At 40.5% G+C, this 14,098-nt stretch overlaps 2 protein-coding genes across 3 annotated transcripts; both read left to right on the top strand.

Annotated features, from left to right (window-relative positions):
* Positions 1 to 29: 29 nt before the first annotated feature.
* LOC143322203 (protein mono-ADP-ribosyltransferase PARP6-like) lies at positions 30 to 9,581 on the top strand. 2 transcript variants are annotated; one of them, XM_076733217.1, is made up of 23 exons: positions 30 to 198; positions 434 to 489; positions 1,085 to 1,162; positions 1,782 to 1,876; positions 1,971 to 2,031; positions 2,129 to 2,219; positions 2,314 to 2,380; positions 2,560 to 2,709; positions 2,794 to 2,935; positions 3,034 to 3,165; positions 3,752 to 3,847; positions 3,946 to 4,038; positions 4,125 to 4,250; positions 4,352 to 4,417; positions 4,552 to 4,619; positions 4,740 to 4,788; positions 4,964 to 5,076; positions 5,180 to 5,252; positions 5,404 to 5,473; positions 5,580 to 5,659; positions 5,762 to 5,825; positions 5,916 to 6,000; positions 6,107 to 6,586. In XM_076733217.1, exons 2-23 carry the CDS (start codon positions 487 to 489, stop codon positions 6,201 to 6,203), a joined length of 1,899 nt encoding a protein of 632 aa, XP_076589332.1. In that variant the 5' UTR covers positions 30 to 198; positions 434 to 486; the 3' UTR covers positions 6,204 to 6,586. The 2 variants fall into 2 exon arrangements, with proteins under 2 accessions (XP_076589332.1, XP_076589330.1); XM_076733215.1 differs by lacking the exons at positions 5,180 to 5,252; positions 5,404 to 5,473; positions 5,580 to 5,659; ... (1 more) ...; positions 5,916 to 6,000; positions 6,107 to 6,586 and adding an exon at positions 8,400 to 9,581.
* Positions 9,582 to 10,219: 638 nt separating this feature from the next.
* On the top strand, positions 10,220 to 13,983 carry cox5aa (cytochrome c oxidase subunit 5Aa). The gene is made up of 5 exons (XM_076733218.1): positions 10,220 to 10,384; positions 11,298 to 11,414; positions 13,106 to 13,227; positions 13,352 to 13,473; positions 13,559 to 13,983. The coding sequence occupies exons 1-4, from the start codon at positions 10,312 to 10,314 to the stop codon at positions 13,463 to 13,465; spliced, it is 426 nt and encodes a 141-aa protein (XP_076589333.1). The 5' UTR covers positions 10,220 to 10,311; the 3' UTR covers positions 13,466 to 13,473; positions 13,559 to 13,983.
* Positions 13,984 to 14,098: the final 115 nt, after the last annotated feature.

The following is a 14,098-nucleotide window of genomic DNA, read 5'->3' as shown; positions in this document are numbered from 1 at the left end:
CTGTCCCAAACCAGAGGGGGAGAGGACGGCCAAGCGCACAGCAGCCAGGCGAACCAACTAACGCAGACATTTACTGTTTTTGTTGTTTCAGGGTCTCATATGGACACGAGATTTCCTTTTTTGTTGTTGTTTTATATCACTGCATTGTTTGTTCAATGGGAATATGTGGAAACTCCAAGTTTTTCTGTGGAAGGAAAGGTAAGAATTGTTTTTTGGTGATGTGCCACCGACATTATTATGACTGAACATGTTCCTGTCTTTTGTTTCATTTGCATTTTCATTGATGTCCCTGAAGAAAATAATCTTGGTAATGAAAATATAATTTAAACTGTGAAGAGGACACAGAGAGTATTATGTTTATATACTGCTGAGGTAAAGCTGAACTAACGAAGCCACGTTTTTACAGCACAGTGTTTCATTGTGTCCGTCACAGTGGAGGAAGCAGACTGTTGATTGTTGCTGAAGAAGTGCCAAAAAACCAAACACATGGTGAGTCTATAAGCTCCAGATTTCTCTCTCTCGTTCCGATTATATTCTTAATATCACACAGTCTGGATATGATTTTAGGGAAGTAGTAGGAAGTTTGTTTGCACTGACATAAACCTCTTTTTAAAGAACTGAAGTCAAGTTTGATAATATTGATTAGTTGGTCAGAATTAATCTGCAAAATGGATGAAGTAGGTTTAAATTATTTTTAGATGGAAATTCAGGCTTCTGTTTGGGTTCTCAATCTGAATATTTGTTGTTTTTTTTTCTTTCTTAGTCTTTTGCAATATTAAATTCAATATCTCTGTGTTTTGTATTGTTGATCTGACAAAACAAGACATTTGAATTGGTTCCTGCTCTCTCTTTTTTTCTTTCGAGATTTTATAGACCAAATAATTAATTGCTTAATCGAGAGCATAATGTCCAGGATTGAAATGATCATGGTCCACAGTAGATGCAGTATTTTTATCCTCTGAAGGACCTGCACATGTGTTGAAATCAGTGGCAGCATGGCTTCGTTTGGCTGGACAGAAGGAACACATTAGCTGTGTAAGTAAGAGGATCTTTTGACTGACGTTTCTCCCCATTAACCTGACAGGAGACTGAGTGTGAGCAGTGGACAGACAGCCAAACTGATGAGGACAGTGACACAGAGGAGATCCTGTGTGGAATCAATGTAAGCATCACTGTGGATATTATTTTTGGACAATCCCAATTATCAACACACACCTGAGTAAAGACCACTACCTTCAGAAATATGAAGTTTTGATGAACATGTCACATGGTCACCAGATGTTTGAATGGCAATGGCATCAAGTAAAGTGTCGAGTTAATATAGACATTTAATAAATGCTTTATACCCTATAATGCAGCTGGAAACGTATTGTGTTGTGTTGTAAAAACTCCTTTATTAGCTGCTTAATGTGTTCAAAACTCATAAAGACAAGTTCAGCTTATTTACCTGATGATTCTGTCATGGTGTATCCAGCTGTTTTAGAGTATATTATACATACGAATTATACTCACAGGGTCAATGGTACATCAGTTACAATTACAAGATTCGTTTTGTTACGTATTTCTTCTTTTTTGTTTATGATTTTGTAGTCACATGACCTGTCAGGTGACCCCTTTGGACAGTTACTTGTAAGGTGTGTCTCTGCATTTGTGTCATGCTTTGCCCTAAATGTCACATGGTTGTATAAAAACAGCCTTTTTCTCAGCCATTGTTGCAAACCCTGTGAGTGGTTTAATCCCTCAGCCCCATACGGTAAGTGTGTTAGTGTTTGTCTCGGCAGGAGAGCAGCGCCACTGACCTGTATCACCACCCCCAGCTGGACTCTGACATCGAGGCAGTCAGGACTTTGTATTCAGACTCTGCCGTCTCTATCAGGTCAGAACATCTTCTCTTATTCATGGTCTGAGAAGGAAAAGATCTCTGCTGCTTTTCTCCATCAAATTTCTTCTTCCCTTTTCCTCTCCTGTAGGGAGTATGGGTCAATTGATGATGTGGATGTTGACTTGAACATAAATGCCAACATTTTGGATGTAAGTTGAATTTAAGATACTCAATTCAAGAACAATATTTTGATGCTTCCCGTCGTGGCCTCTTGGTTTGTTAAATTGCACTGTTTGGTGTCCACAGGAGGAAGTGGCCTTGGCCTGGGGGATTAATGCATCAGAGCCCATTGTTATCCGGCTGCGCTTCTCTCTGTCTCAGTATCTGGATGGAGCTGGTGAGCATCAGCAACGCTGCTGCAAACAAAATGCACGCTAAACTCAGACTGTAAGTCAATGTGTTACCTGATCGGGTGATGTTTCTCACCACAGCACCTTCAGTTGAGGTCTTTCAACCATCCAACACAGATAACTTCAACTTTGGGAAACAGCTACAGAAGTGAGTGTTCATACTATAATTTTTCTGGAGGTGCTAATTGTTTTTTTAATGCATGTTGCAAAAGGCTCCCTCAACAGATGAGACTACAAACATTTTAGTCCAAATAGGTGAAGATTTGAAGCCCTTTCTATGCTATTCACAGCCCACCCACTGATCAACCCTTCATTTGTGTTCTCCAGTATTCTCACAGTCTTCTTGTCTCGTGAGTGGAAACATCTGAGCAACGAAAACGTCGTGGTCCGACAGAAGAGGAGGCAAAGCTGGTTCAGGCCGAGTGGAACCATCAAGAAAGTTCGCGCAAGACTTAGCATCTGGCTCCCACTATCAAAGTATGAGACCGTCCTGCAGATTTAATCACTGATTCAATCTGTTGTTGAGTCTCTATTCACTGCCTCCTCACTTACCATGAGCAGGACCAATGGACTCCAGGAACCTGGTGTGAAAGAAAGGATCATTTTACCAGCAATGAAACTGAACCGTTTCACGAATCACACGACTTCCTACACCATCAAGAATCCCGCAGGAGAGCTCTTCACCTATACGCCCAGTGGAAAGGTGAGGGCTCCCTCTTCAGCTCAATGCACCTCTGTGACATGACTGTGTTAGTGATCTGTAAGTGTTTAATAATAGTGTTTGTGTCCCTTCATCCACAGAGGGTGGTGGTGTCAGCAGTGAAGTCATCAGCTCAGCTTAGTACCAAACAGCTGATAGAGCTGCTTTTCTCCTCCCAGGCCATCGGCCACTGTAAGACCACTCCAACTCTGCAGCATGGCTTCTTGGTGCAGGTAATGCATAAGAAGTCAAATACTATTATATTTTGTTGGAGAAGGAATTTAAACAGTATCTGCACCCACTCTCATAATCCATCCTGTCCTGAGAGCTCGTGACCACATGCTCTTTCCACGTCCTGTGCAGCAGTGATTTAATGTGGTACTGTAATACAATGTTAGTACTTGTATTGGTGCTTTTGCAAGAAAGCGCTACAGGAGTGGATTAAACAAAAACACCTGAAATCTCAGTGTAATGTGACTAATTCACTCTAACATGCCTGCATATGCCACCATGCATATCAATGGAAAATACAAAAAACAATTTTAAAAGAAAAATGCTGACGAAAGAGTAAAACAGAAGTGAAGAGCAAATATAAGATCACGGCAAAAGAGACATAAAAAAAGAAAAAAAAAACCCATCTCTTACATGGTTGAACCAGGATTGAACCTTTTCAGGACGGTGGAGACCAGTAAGATAGTACAAAAATAAAATACCCAATAATAAAGTTAAGAACAACAACAACAACAACAATAACCAAATGGCTGTAGCTCATATGAAGCACACAGTGAGGTCACGTATAATGTTTGTCATTGTGTGCAGGTAATGAGGTACGCTGAGCAGAGGATCCCCACGCTGAACGAATACTGTGTTGTCTGTGACGAGCGACATGTGTTTCAGAACGGCCCGCTGTTAAAGGTACACCCCTACAAAGAAATGAACTGCTGGTTCAGTGGCTCATCGACTGAAGCAGCTGTTAACATGTGGTCACTCTTCTGCTTTGCGTGTGTTTCTAGCCAGCAGTTTGCACCCGGGAGCTGTGTGTGTTTTCCTTTCACACACTGGGGGTTATGTCTGGAGCGACAGAAGAGGTTGCCACCGGTGCAGAGGTTGGTGGCGCACATACACACTTCTACAGGTGGTCTGGATGATTGTAATTTAAGAATATTGTATTTCAGCAGTGTGTGTCCTGCAGGTGGTGGACCTGCTGGTGGCCATGTGCAGAGCTGCCCTTGAGTCTTCACGCAAGAGCATCATATTTGAACCGTACCCGTCTGTTGTTGATCCATGCAACCCCAAAACCCTGGCCTTTAGTCCTAAGGTATCAGCTGAACAATCCAGTGTAATTTATGACTGACTTGATTTGTAGTGAGATTATGTCTTCCTTTTATTCTGTATTCATGTATTATTTTGTTGTGGCAGAGAAAGAGCTACGAGAGGCTGCAAAAAGCTCTGGATAGCGTTTTGTTGGTCAGGAGGATGGCACAGGTGACCTTAAAACAAATCCTACGCTTATTTTCAAGATTCACATCTCGTCTGAGAATAATCTGAAAGCTGGTGAATGTTTCCTCGACAGCTGCATTAACGCTAAGATGGATTAAACTGTATTTCATCATATCCAGGGTCCATATTCTGAAATAAAGAAGCAGATGGACAAGATAGACCCTCTCGCTCATCCCTTACTACAATGGTGAGTGACAAAATCTAAACTGGCCTTTCACTCATATTTTTACTCTGTTTCATAGACGTTTAATATCATGAATGTTTCTCAGACTCATGTGCGGGTGTGTGTTTGTATGTTTGGCAACAGGATTTTAGCAAGCAACAGATCACACATTGTCAAGCTTCCGCTGAACAGGGTATGATAGAGTAGTTCACAGTTAGTATCTGATGTCTTAGCACAGTATTTGCCAGTTTGACAGCAACAGTGATTAATAATTGGCTAAATATTAGATTACATATGTTTTAAACTTTACATTGCTTTTATTCTGTCGCTGCTCTCTCATCTATCTTTTATCACTTGATTCACAATAGCAACTGGAGTTCATGCACACCCCCCATCAGTTCCTGCTGATCAGCAGCCCGCCGTCCAAAGAGGCTCGTTTTCAAACTGCCAAGAAACTTTATGGCAGCACCTTTGCTTTCCAGTGGGTGAAATCGAAGCTGGTCAACAAATATAAAACCTTTACATCAACTCTGTATACAGGATCCCTGCTGAATACGCTTAGATCCTATTTTCTCTTCTTTCAGCGGTTCCCACATTGAAAACTGGCACTCTATTTTGCGGAATGGGCTGGTTAATGCCTCTTATACAAAATTACAGGTAGAGTATGAAATTAAAAACGAGTTTTATTGTTTGAGTTAAATCAATATCATCCTTTAAATGTACAGTCAAACCTATGAAACCTACGAGTGTTTTAGCTGAAGCGTTAGTTTGTTACAATCTCACATCACTGGCCTGTTTCCTATTCAAGCTTCACGGAGCTGCATATGGGAAAGGCATCTACCTGAGTCCTATCTCAAGCATATCATTTGGATATTCTGGTATGCGTGCACATTTTTCTACTCAGAGTACAAACTGACCTGTTTATGAAGATTACCATTATTGTTTCTGACATGTTGTTGAAGCTCATCCTTCCTCTTTGTTCAGAGATGGGTAAAGGGCGACATCAGATACCCACCAAAGAAGAACTCATAAAGAAACACAACCAAATAAACAGAATCAAACAGGTGAATTATTATTCACGTTTGCCTTCAATTTGTGGAGATGCATGCTGTGCAGGGACATCTTGTTTTTTGGGTATCTCATCCTGTATTCTGCCCTCGTCTTAGGAACAGCCGGGTCAAGCCAGGTTTCTGCAAAGCAGGAACTTAAACTGCATTGCTCTCTGTGAAGGTAAACTCGAGAGCTTTGAGCCCTGATGCGATACTACAAGGACTGATTTTGTGACATTGTTTCATAAAAGTTGTCTGTATGTCTTAACAGTCATAACTTCAAAGGACCTTCAAAAACATGGGAACATTTGGGTGTGTCCGGTATCTGACCATGTGTGCACACGTTTCCTCTTTGTGTGAGTATTACGTGAAGCGGCAGCAACCTTTCTGCCTCCCAGTGCAATAAGAAAATTCCAGGCCATATTTCAGAATTCTACAACGTTCTGCTTTCCTCTTTCTCAGGTATGAGAACGGCCAGGTGGGAGATGTCCACATCAACACTCAGGAAGCCAGGATCCACAGGGAAATTTTACAAGTAATTGCTTCAAAGCTGTGCTGAGGCTTTGAAGCAAAGAAAACGCTGGCTGAGAATATGTCTTTGTGTCTTTGTCGCTAAATTCAGTACTGAACTGCTTGATATTACGTTTTTTTTTAGCTTTGTTTAAATGAAAAATGTTAACTCAAAGGAAGGAAAACACTGAAAACTTAGCATAATCTCTTATTTCTGTTATCAGTTGCACTAATATTAGATGGATGAAACTAGCTGGTTGTGTCATGCACTTTTTTTTATATATACTTATTTATTTTTTGGCCTTATATCTTTATTTACAGTCTGATGTCATTTAAATTTGTGTCTGCCACCAGTGTCATAGCTCTGCACTGTGAACATATAATTTGTACATTTTTATGAAAACACATTTTTTAAATAAAGGTTCTTATATTAATATATAATGTGCGTTAATTTTGTGTAATGGATGAAATATTTTCCTTTTACTTGTTAATGCAGATTGCCCACAGCTTTAAGATACACTTTGCTATTATGTAATATGTGTGTTGTACCAGAAGGTGGAAGTGTAACCAAGAGCAACTACTCCCAGGGCTTTTTCATGGCTAACACAGAGCTAATAAAGCCCCATATAATTCTACATGTCTGTGAGTAGAGACTGATACCGATGTTTGAATTAGACAGACATTGTGAGCACATGCAAAACTCAGGCACTGACATGAGCCTGTGTTATATTCTGCAGCACTAGTCAACTGCAGATAACACACCAGATGTGTCACAGGAGTCACACACAAATAGTCAAGTGCTTTATACTAAACAAACCTCACACAAAAAATAAAAAAAAATGGGGGGTTTGTGGCACATGCAGTAACTGTAAAGTAAACAAATATTCTTATGATGTCAAAATATTGACTGATGGAAATAAATGTTATTTAACTAGTATTCATGGTCAGTGGATTATTCTCCTGTAATTTTCTCTATACTGATACTGTGAGAACCACATATTTGTGCTCATTGTGCGAGTCAGTGAATATCATAGGGTGCACACCATCCTGTGAGGCAGAAAAGCACCATTATAACAGTGTACTGGTTCCATATGAGCCTCACAGCTGCTTCTTGACCCTTGGCTCAGCTCCTTTAAACAAAGCATTCAGGAAAACACCTCTGCTTGCAGCTGGATACAGAACTTTTCCTGCAAGTTCATGTTTCACGGTTTTATGCAAGTTTCGCAGCAGCTCCAAGGTATGATTGTCCTCAGAAATGTCATTGATTCAAAAGAGGCTCAAATGATATAGCAAGCATTTTCTGGGTCAGCCCAGCAGGCGATGGACTGAAGGGAGGAGAACTGTGAAGTAGCTGTAATAGCCCAAAGGAAGACACTTCTCAAAGACCATATGGCTCTCTGATGATAATGAAGGGGGAGTTTGTCTTGAAAACCATGATAGACTATATGTTGCCATAACTGCTCTGTTATTTCTAAATATCTTTAATCCATTGAGACTGTAAGTTGGTGCAATATGTGCAAAGAGGCACATCAAGAATATCAACAATCAAAACCAATTCAGTTGAAACAAAGGATTGTTTCAACTGCATGCCTTGTTAAATCTCATTAACTCATGTTTATTCATCCATATAATTCAAGCAACCACATGGACAAATAAAATCTCTGAGCCCTCAAGGGTCTAACAAAAGCTTCCCCTCAAAACCAACAAACTACGAATGTGACAGACATTGTTAAATGTTGCATGTGCCTTTAAGAGCACTATGTCCCACTCTACATGTCTCTCTCTGAGCCTCATATGTGTTTGTTGGCATCAGCTGTCCTCAGTGCTGAACAGAGCAAGGACATCTTTTCCTTCACGTCAATGGGATTAGAGGAAGAAATACCCTCTTCATACTGCTGCCTGTCATCTCAGTGCTCACAAGACAGAACGGAAATACAGTATGGACAGAGGACAGAAAGAAGATCAGGATAAGTCACAAGTTTGGATTACAAAGCTGATCAGTTTTTAGTTTCACATACTGAATGGACAAGAAACGTGTTTCCGATGTCAAGGGAGATATGCAAATAATCCGAGGCTGCAGACTCAGAAACAGCATCCTGCACCATTATTTCACTGCCATCTAAACAATGACTGAACCCAGGGGTCATATGAAGAGTTCAAGTGGTGCAAGCAGCACTGTAGTGGAAATGCAGTCTGCTTCATTCAGCCCTGATGTCCCATCTTCATCTTTGTCTCCAAAACTTAGCGGGAGCAGCTTCAGGAGAGTCAGCCGCACCGAGGACAGCAGTCCCTACCCGATCCCTGGCCTGGCATCAGACATCCTGCACATGAGGGTGAAAGAAGGAAGCAAGATCCGGAATTTGCTGCGCTTTGCAACGGCTCGCATCCAAGGGGAGGGAAAAGACTGCAACGGGACATCACTGAGACAGGTGGTCTTCACTGGCTCAGGTAGAGGAGTCACCAAGACCATCACCTGTGTGGAGATTCTGAAGCGTAGAGTGGGAGGGTTGCACCAGGTGTCCAAGCTCTACTACAAGACAGTGAATGAGGTGTGGGAGAGTCCACAGCAGGGAGCACCGGGTATAACCGTGGAGAGGACAGTCCCTGCTATCTGCATCCTGCTCTCTAAAGACCCTCTGGACCCCCAGGAGCCTGGATACCAACCTCCTCAAACCCTGAGTGTTCCCACAGAGGACGGAGAGAGACATAGAGGTCTTCTCAGGCCAGCTCACAGTCCGTCCTCACAGCACACAGCCAAGAGAGTCTGTCTGGATGACTGGAGTGTTTGTTCTCCATGAACGTCCAAAATCTGAATGCATCATGTAAAATATTAGAAAACGAACATGTATATTAGGCTTGGCTGGATAGTTATTTTATAGGGTCTTTTCAGCTGCATCAAGGTTTCCTGAAATATAAAACATGAATTTCAACTTTTATATTTGAATGTTTACATAAGGTATTTCACCACTAAAGTGAACAATTAGCTCTGTCTTCAGTTAATTTCATAATCTACAACACTGCATCAGTATACAGTTTGAGAATTAATAAAATGTGACTGAATGTTTTGTAGCAATTCATGTGCATGTTGAAATTTAAATATTAGTTGTAAAAAATAATGTATATGTTTAAATGAGTATTAGCAGCAATATAAATATTCACATTAGTAGTTATATAATAGTAGTGTCAGAGCTTATTCTGATGCAAAGGGGAAACAAAGCACTGCAAAAGTCAGTCATAGTCACTGTAAATATAAAAATCAAGGTTTGCATCAATAATTTTCTCTCTGTTTCGTACTTTGAGAGGGATATCGTGCATGTCACAGATCACATGACCAGAATGTTTTGCTTAAGGGTTAATTTTTATAATGATGCAGTCCTTTTTTATGGATGTAACATCACTGGAATAAATGAACTCATTTGGAAATGCATCTCAACTGTGATGTTTTAGGCTGTGTTGGAGAGTGTACAGTATTATGCATATTTTACTTCAATAAAAGCAGAATACACTGAAATAAAATATATTTATATATATTATAATACTACAAGTGTTCAGGATATCCCTCTCATTCTCATCCTGACAGAATATAGACTACAAGCAAACCTTATCAAAGTCTGATGTTGCTTTATGGACCCGTGTGTGTGGTACTTATTAGTGGGCTCATACTGTAGGCGAGGGAAGGTAAGTCTCCACATCACATTTAGATACACATGATAACTCAAAGTAATGGCATAATGACATTAAGTGGGTCTTACAGAATTTTGGCATGGTGTCTTATAGCAGCTGCATTGAATCCCACTTTTTTGTTTGTTTGTTTTTCTTTTTTTACAGCATCTTACTGAATACGTAATATAATAAAAATATAATAAAATAACTTTTCTGTGGGGATAATAATGTATGGGTAAACATCTTTATCAAGTTTCCATTGAGAGCTACCCTTCATAAAATTACGACAGAAAAATCCTAAAAACAGTATTATTTCTAAAAACAGTATTTTTTCTGGGTCAGAGTCACGACCAGGAGGTCAACAATAAGACGCAAATATCAATGAGCATGCGCATGCGCAGTACGGGGTCGCGTACGTGACGGCCAAAGCAAGTTAACGTTAGCTTCCTCTCCAGAAATCTCGCCGGTTCGTGTAGCGCTTGCTGTCCCTCAACATGTTCAGAGCCGCCGTCCGACTCTCGGTCTCCGGTGTTCGGAGTCTTACTCGTACACAACCAGGGTGTCAAGGTATGTGTTTGTTCGGTTATCACCTTTGAGTGTTATTTTGTAATTTGGTAGCTGATGAACCTGTCAGGGCGAAGCTCCAACGTAAAGCAAGTGTGGCTGTCGGCACATTGCGGCGTCCGCGCGGCTAAGCTAGCTAGCTGCCACTGACTTAGCCAATGTAACTATCACTTAAAGGTACGTCGTACTGTTCAGTGTGTTAATGTGTCAGTCCAAATTGTGTTGACTTTCGTTCAATACTCCATTTACATACATAACTTGGGTGTGTGCCACTCTAAAAATGTCCCGGCGTTCAGCTCGGTGGTGTCTGTGTCCTTGCCATGACCCATTTGTAAGGCTGAGTGTGAGGCCCTGTGCTTCTGCTGCTGATGCTAGTTGCTAACATGCTAACTAGGTTATTTGACAAGGTCTGTGTGCAGCCGACTAGTTGATTGTATTCATGACATCAAGGTGCGGTTTGGTTTAGACAGTAGCAGCCATGAAATGCATATTGTTCTGACGTTGTCGTGATGTTTTTGCTAAAACTTTGCTGAACTACCTCTATCAAGGAAGTTGTAGTAGGCATATGTAGATGTACGATAATTACAGTTTGCATTCAATAAATGGACATTGTCTGATCCCCCACATCCTCTTGAATATACCGCAAGAACCTTAGTGTAAATTGAGATTTCCTGTTTGTTTCTAGTGTGCCCTCAGCCTTGTAGGTGCAGTAGACAGGTCATGTCAGGATGCTGGCAATGATCCAGCAGCGTTACAGTACTGTATTTCATTTGTCCTCTTTCCACTTGACTCAGTGTAAGTCAGGTACCCTTGATTGTGTTTGCCCTTCTACATTGCCTAACTCCAGATGCCACTCTAAGTGCTTTATTTAGTTGCTGAGAAGTTGTCCAACTAAAAAAATGTTTTCATCGTGCAGCTCTTTTGGCCTCAAGGAATTACTCACACGGAAAGCAAGAGACTGATGAGGAGTTTGATGCCCGCTGGGTCACCTATTTCAACAAGCCAGACATTGATGCATGGGAGCTGAGAAAAGGTACTTTTATGGTTGACTGAGTACATATTGTTCAGCAGGTATTGTAGAGTTTAACATAAGTTGTTTTCACTGGTGGTAAACTAGTAGAGATTTGGTCTAATCTGAGATTTGGATCAAATCCACGAGGATGACTGCTTTATGACAATATTGAGTTTACAGGAGTATGATGAAATATTTTTTCTTTTGCTACATATATTATAAAAAAAAAAATCTCCAATGTTCACTCCTAGGCAAATAGCCAACAGGAGTTTTGCCTAAATAAACTACACTCTAAATGTATGATTTGAATGAGAAGCTGTGATTTAAAGGAAAAAAAGAAGCACCAATCTCAACAAGTAATCACCTCTGTCTTTTCTTACATGATAGTTTTCAATACTTCATGCTACAGACACGTTTTGGCCAGAACCAGAAGCTTGAGATTTGATACCCAGCTGCTGTAAATACAACCCTCTCAGTTTAGGCACGGCTTAACTTTGCTGTAATGCAACACAACATCATCCAGCAAGGTGCTGCATTGACCAAAATAATAAGCAGAAATGCACGCTTGCACATAATGTGAGCACTGAATTTCTGCTCTTTACCTCGCCAATTTCACAACAAAAGATAAAATGATAACTGTGATAACATTCCAGAGCGATAATATCCTGTCACAAAGTCTTATAAACGGTTGTGTATTGTTCAGGTTTCTGATAAGCCACCATCAGCATTAATCTGTTAGTCACACTGGACTTGGATCGTAATTCATCTTCTAAGTGGTACTTTAAGGATCACGCATTTTGGTCTGAGTGGCAGTAAGAAAAAAAACACTTTTTCACGTTGACGTTTTTAGTAGCAGGAAGGAAAGGGAAAGGCTTAATATCAGGTGACAAATAATAAGACCAGAAATTTAAAGGAATGGCTTAGTAGGCGGTCCTAGTGGTTGAACATTACACCGAAGCATATGCAGTATGCAGCAATTGAGGAAGTAGTGTTGAAAATGTGGTTGATTTACAGTTGTAACCTTAAAAAATGTCCTCAACTTGTATGTTGAACCGGGTCTTTTCCGTATTTTTTATTGTCCATAAATACCCTGAAAAGACCAAAACCAGCAATACGTTAGTCTGTCTGACATTACTTTCAAGTGGCTTTCAACCCCAAGCGCCATTGGCTCCATCTGAAGATGTAAACCTTTTAAAAATGGGTCAAAGGTATCAAGTTTCATGGTTAAAACAGGCTCAGAAATTTTCTAAAATAGCTGGACACTGAATTACTTAAGTAAATAGTGCCATTATTGGGGACTATTTTCAGCCATGGATTAATACACAATTACGCACTAGTGAGTATTTTTTGCTCTAACATATGGTGTGTGTGTGTGTGTGTGTGTGTGTGTGTGTGTGTGTGTGTGTGTGTGTGAGAGAGAGAGAGCGAGAGAGAGATCACCTCAAAATAAACTACAGCACTCATGTTTTATTCTAATGAAGGAACATGTCGTTCCAGTAATTGTGTGGGGGTCTATGGCATAAAAGGGATAATACAGAGAAGATCCAGTAGGACCAGGGTTTCGATGTGAGATTTATTCAGCTGAGATAAATGTAGAAAGTCACCTGCCATATCCTTTGAAGCGTCAGATGAAATGAAAGAAATGTGGGTCATGGTCAAAGTGTTGGTTTCTGTTTCTGATCTACAGTTAAAAAATGTGTTTCCTCTTCCAGGGATGAACACGTTGATCGGTTATGATCTGGTACCTGAGCCAAAGATACTTGAGGCAGCTCTGAGAGCCTGTCGGAGGTTAAACGACTTGGCCAGCGCCATCCGAATTTTGGAAGCTGTGAAGGTGAGAGAAAAGGCCGTTTTCTGAGCTTGGTGGTAATTTGTGGAATACTGCCAAGCAGCATCTTCACAGTCGGTAGTCATAAGTTAATGATTAATTGGTGCTCTGCAATTTGTTATTTCCTCAGGACAAATCCGGCCCTCATAAAGACATCTACCCGTATGTGATCCAAGAGCTGAGGCCAACATTAGATGAGCTTGGCATCTCCACACCTGAAGAGCTTGGCATCGACAAAGTGTAGATGAGCAGGTGTGTAGATATGTGGTGTTTATTTTTCTCTACCAGGTTTTTTGTAAGATGCCGATCTAATAGAACTTTTGTTTGTATGTTTCAGATCTAACGACGGCGGATATCCCCATGACACAGAAACCTTGTACTTAAATGTTTGCCTCATAAATACGTGTGATATTTAATTCGGCCTTTATTAAGTTCTTTTGCTTGTAAAATATTGATGAACCTAATAAAGGAAAATGTATCTTTATTGAGTGTCACAAGTATGTTTGGGATATTTGAAATAGCTTGAGTCCTTATTGAAGCGATACATTCATTGCAAGTTGCTTTAATGGAGAGCAGAGCTTCACTTTACGCTGCATGTTGTCTGAGTGTCTGGACGTTTCTGTGGAGTCACATTTTGCCACCAGGGAGCAGCGTTTTCACATGAATGTAAAAATCATTCTACTGTATGCAGTCTATATTACATCTGTTTTCATTTCAGGGAAAATTTACATGCTGGTAAAATAAACTTGTTCAAATGGCAAATGGCGTAATGTTATTATCAACACATAACTGGAATATTGCTGAAGGGATGCTGAATAAGACAGCTTAAATCACTTTGGACTCTTTATGTGAAGAAGGCTATTCTCACAGTTAATGG

This window comes from Chaetodon auriga, chromosome 6, assembly GCF_051107435.1.
Source record: "Chaetodon auriga isolate fChaAug3 chromosome 6, fChaAug3.hap1, whole genome shotgun sequence".
In the NCBI taxonomy this organism is placed as follows: domain Eukaryota; kingdom Metazoa; phylum Chordata; class Actinopteri; order Chaetodontiformes; family Chaetodontidae; genus Chaetodon; species Chaetodon auriga.
This window is presented reverse-complemented; position numbering and strand designations above follow the sequence as displayed.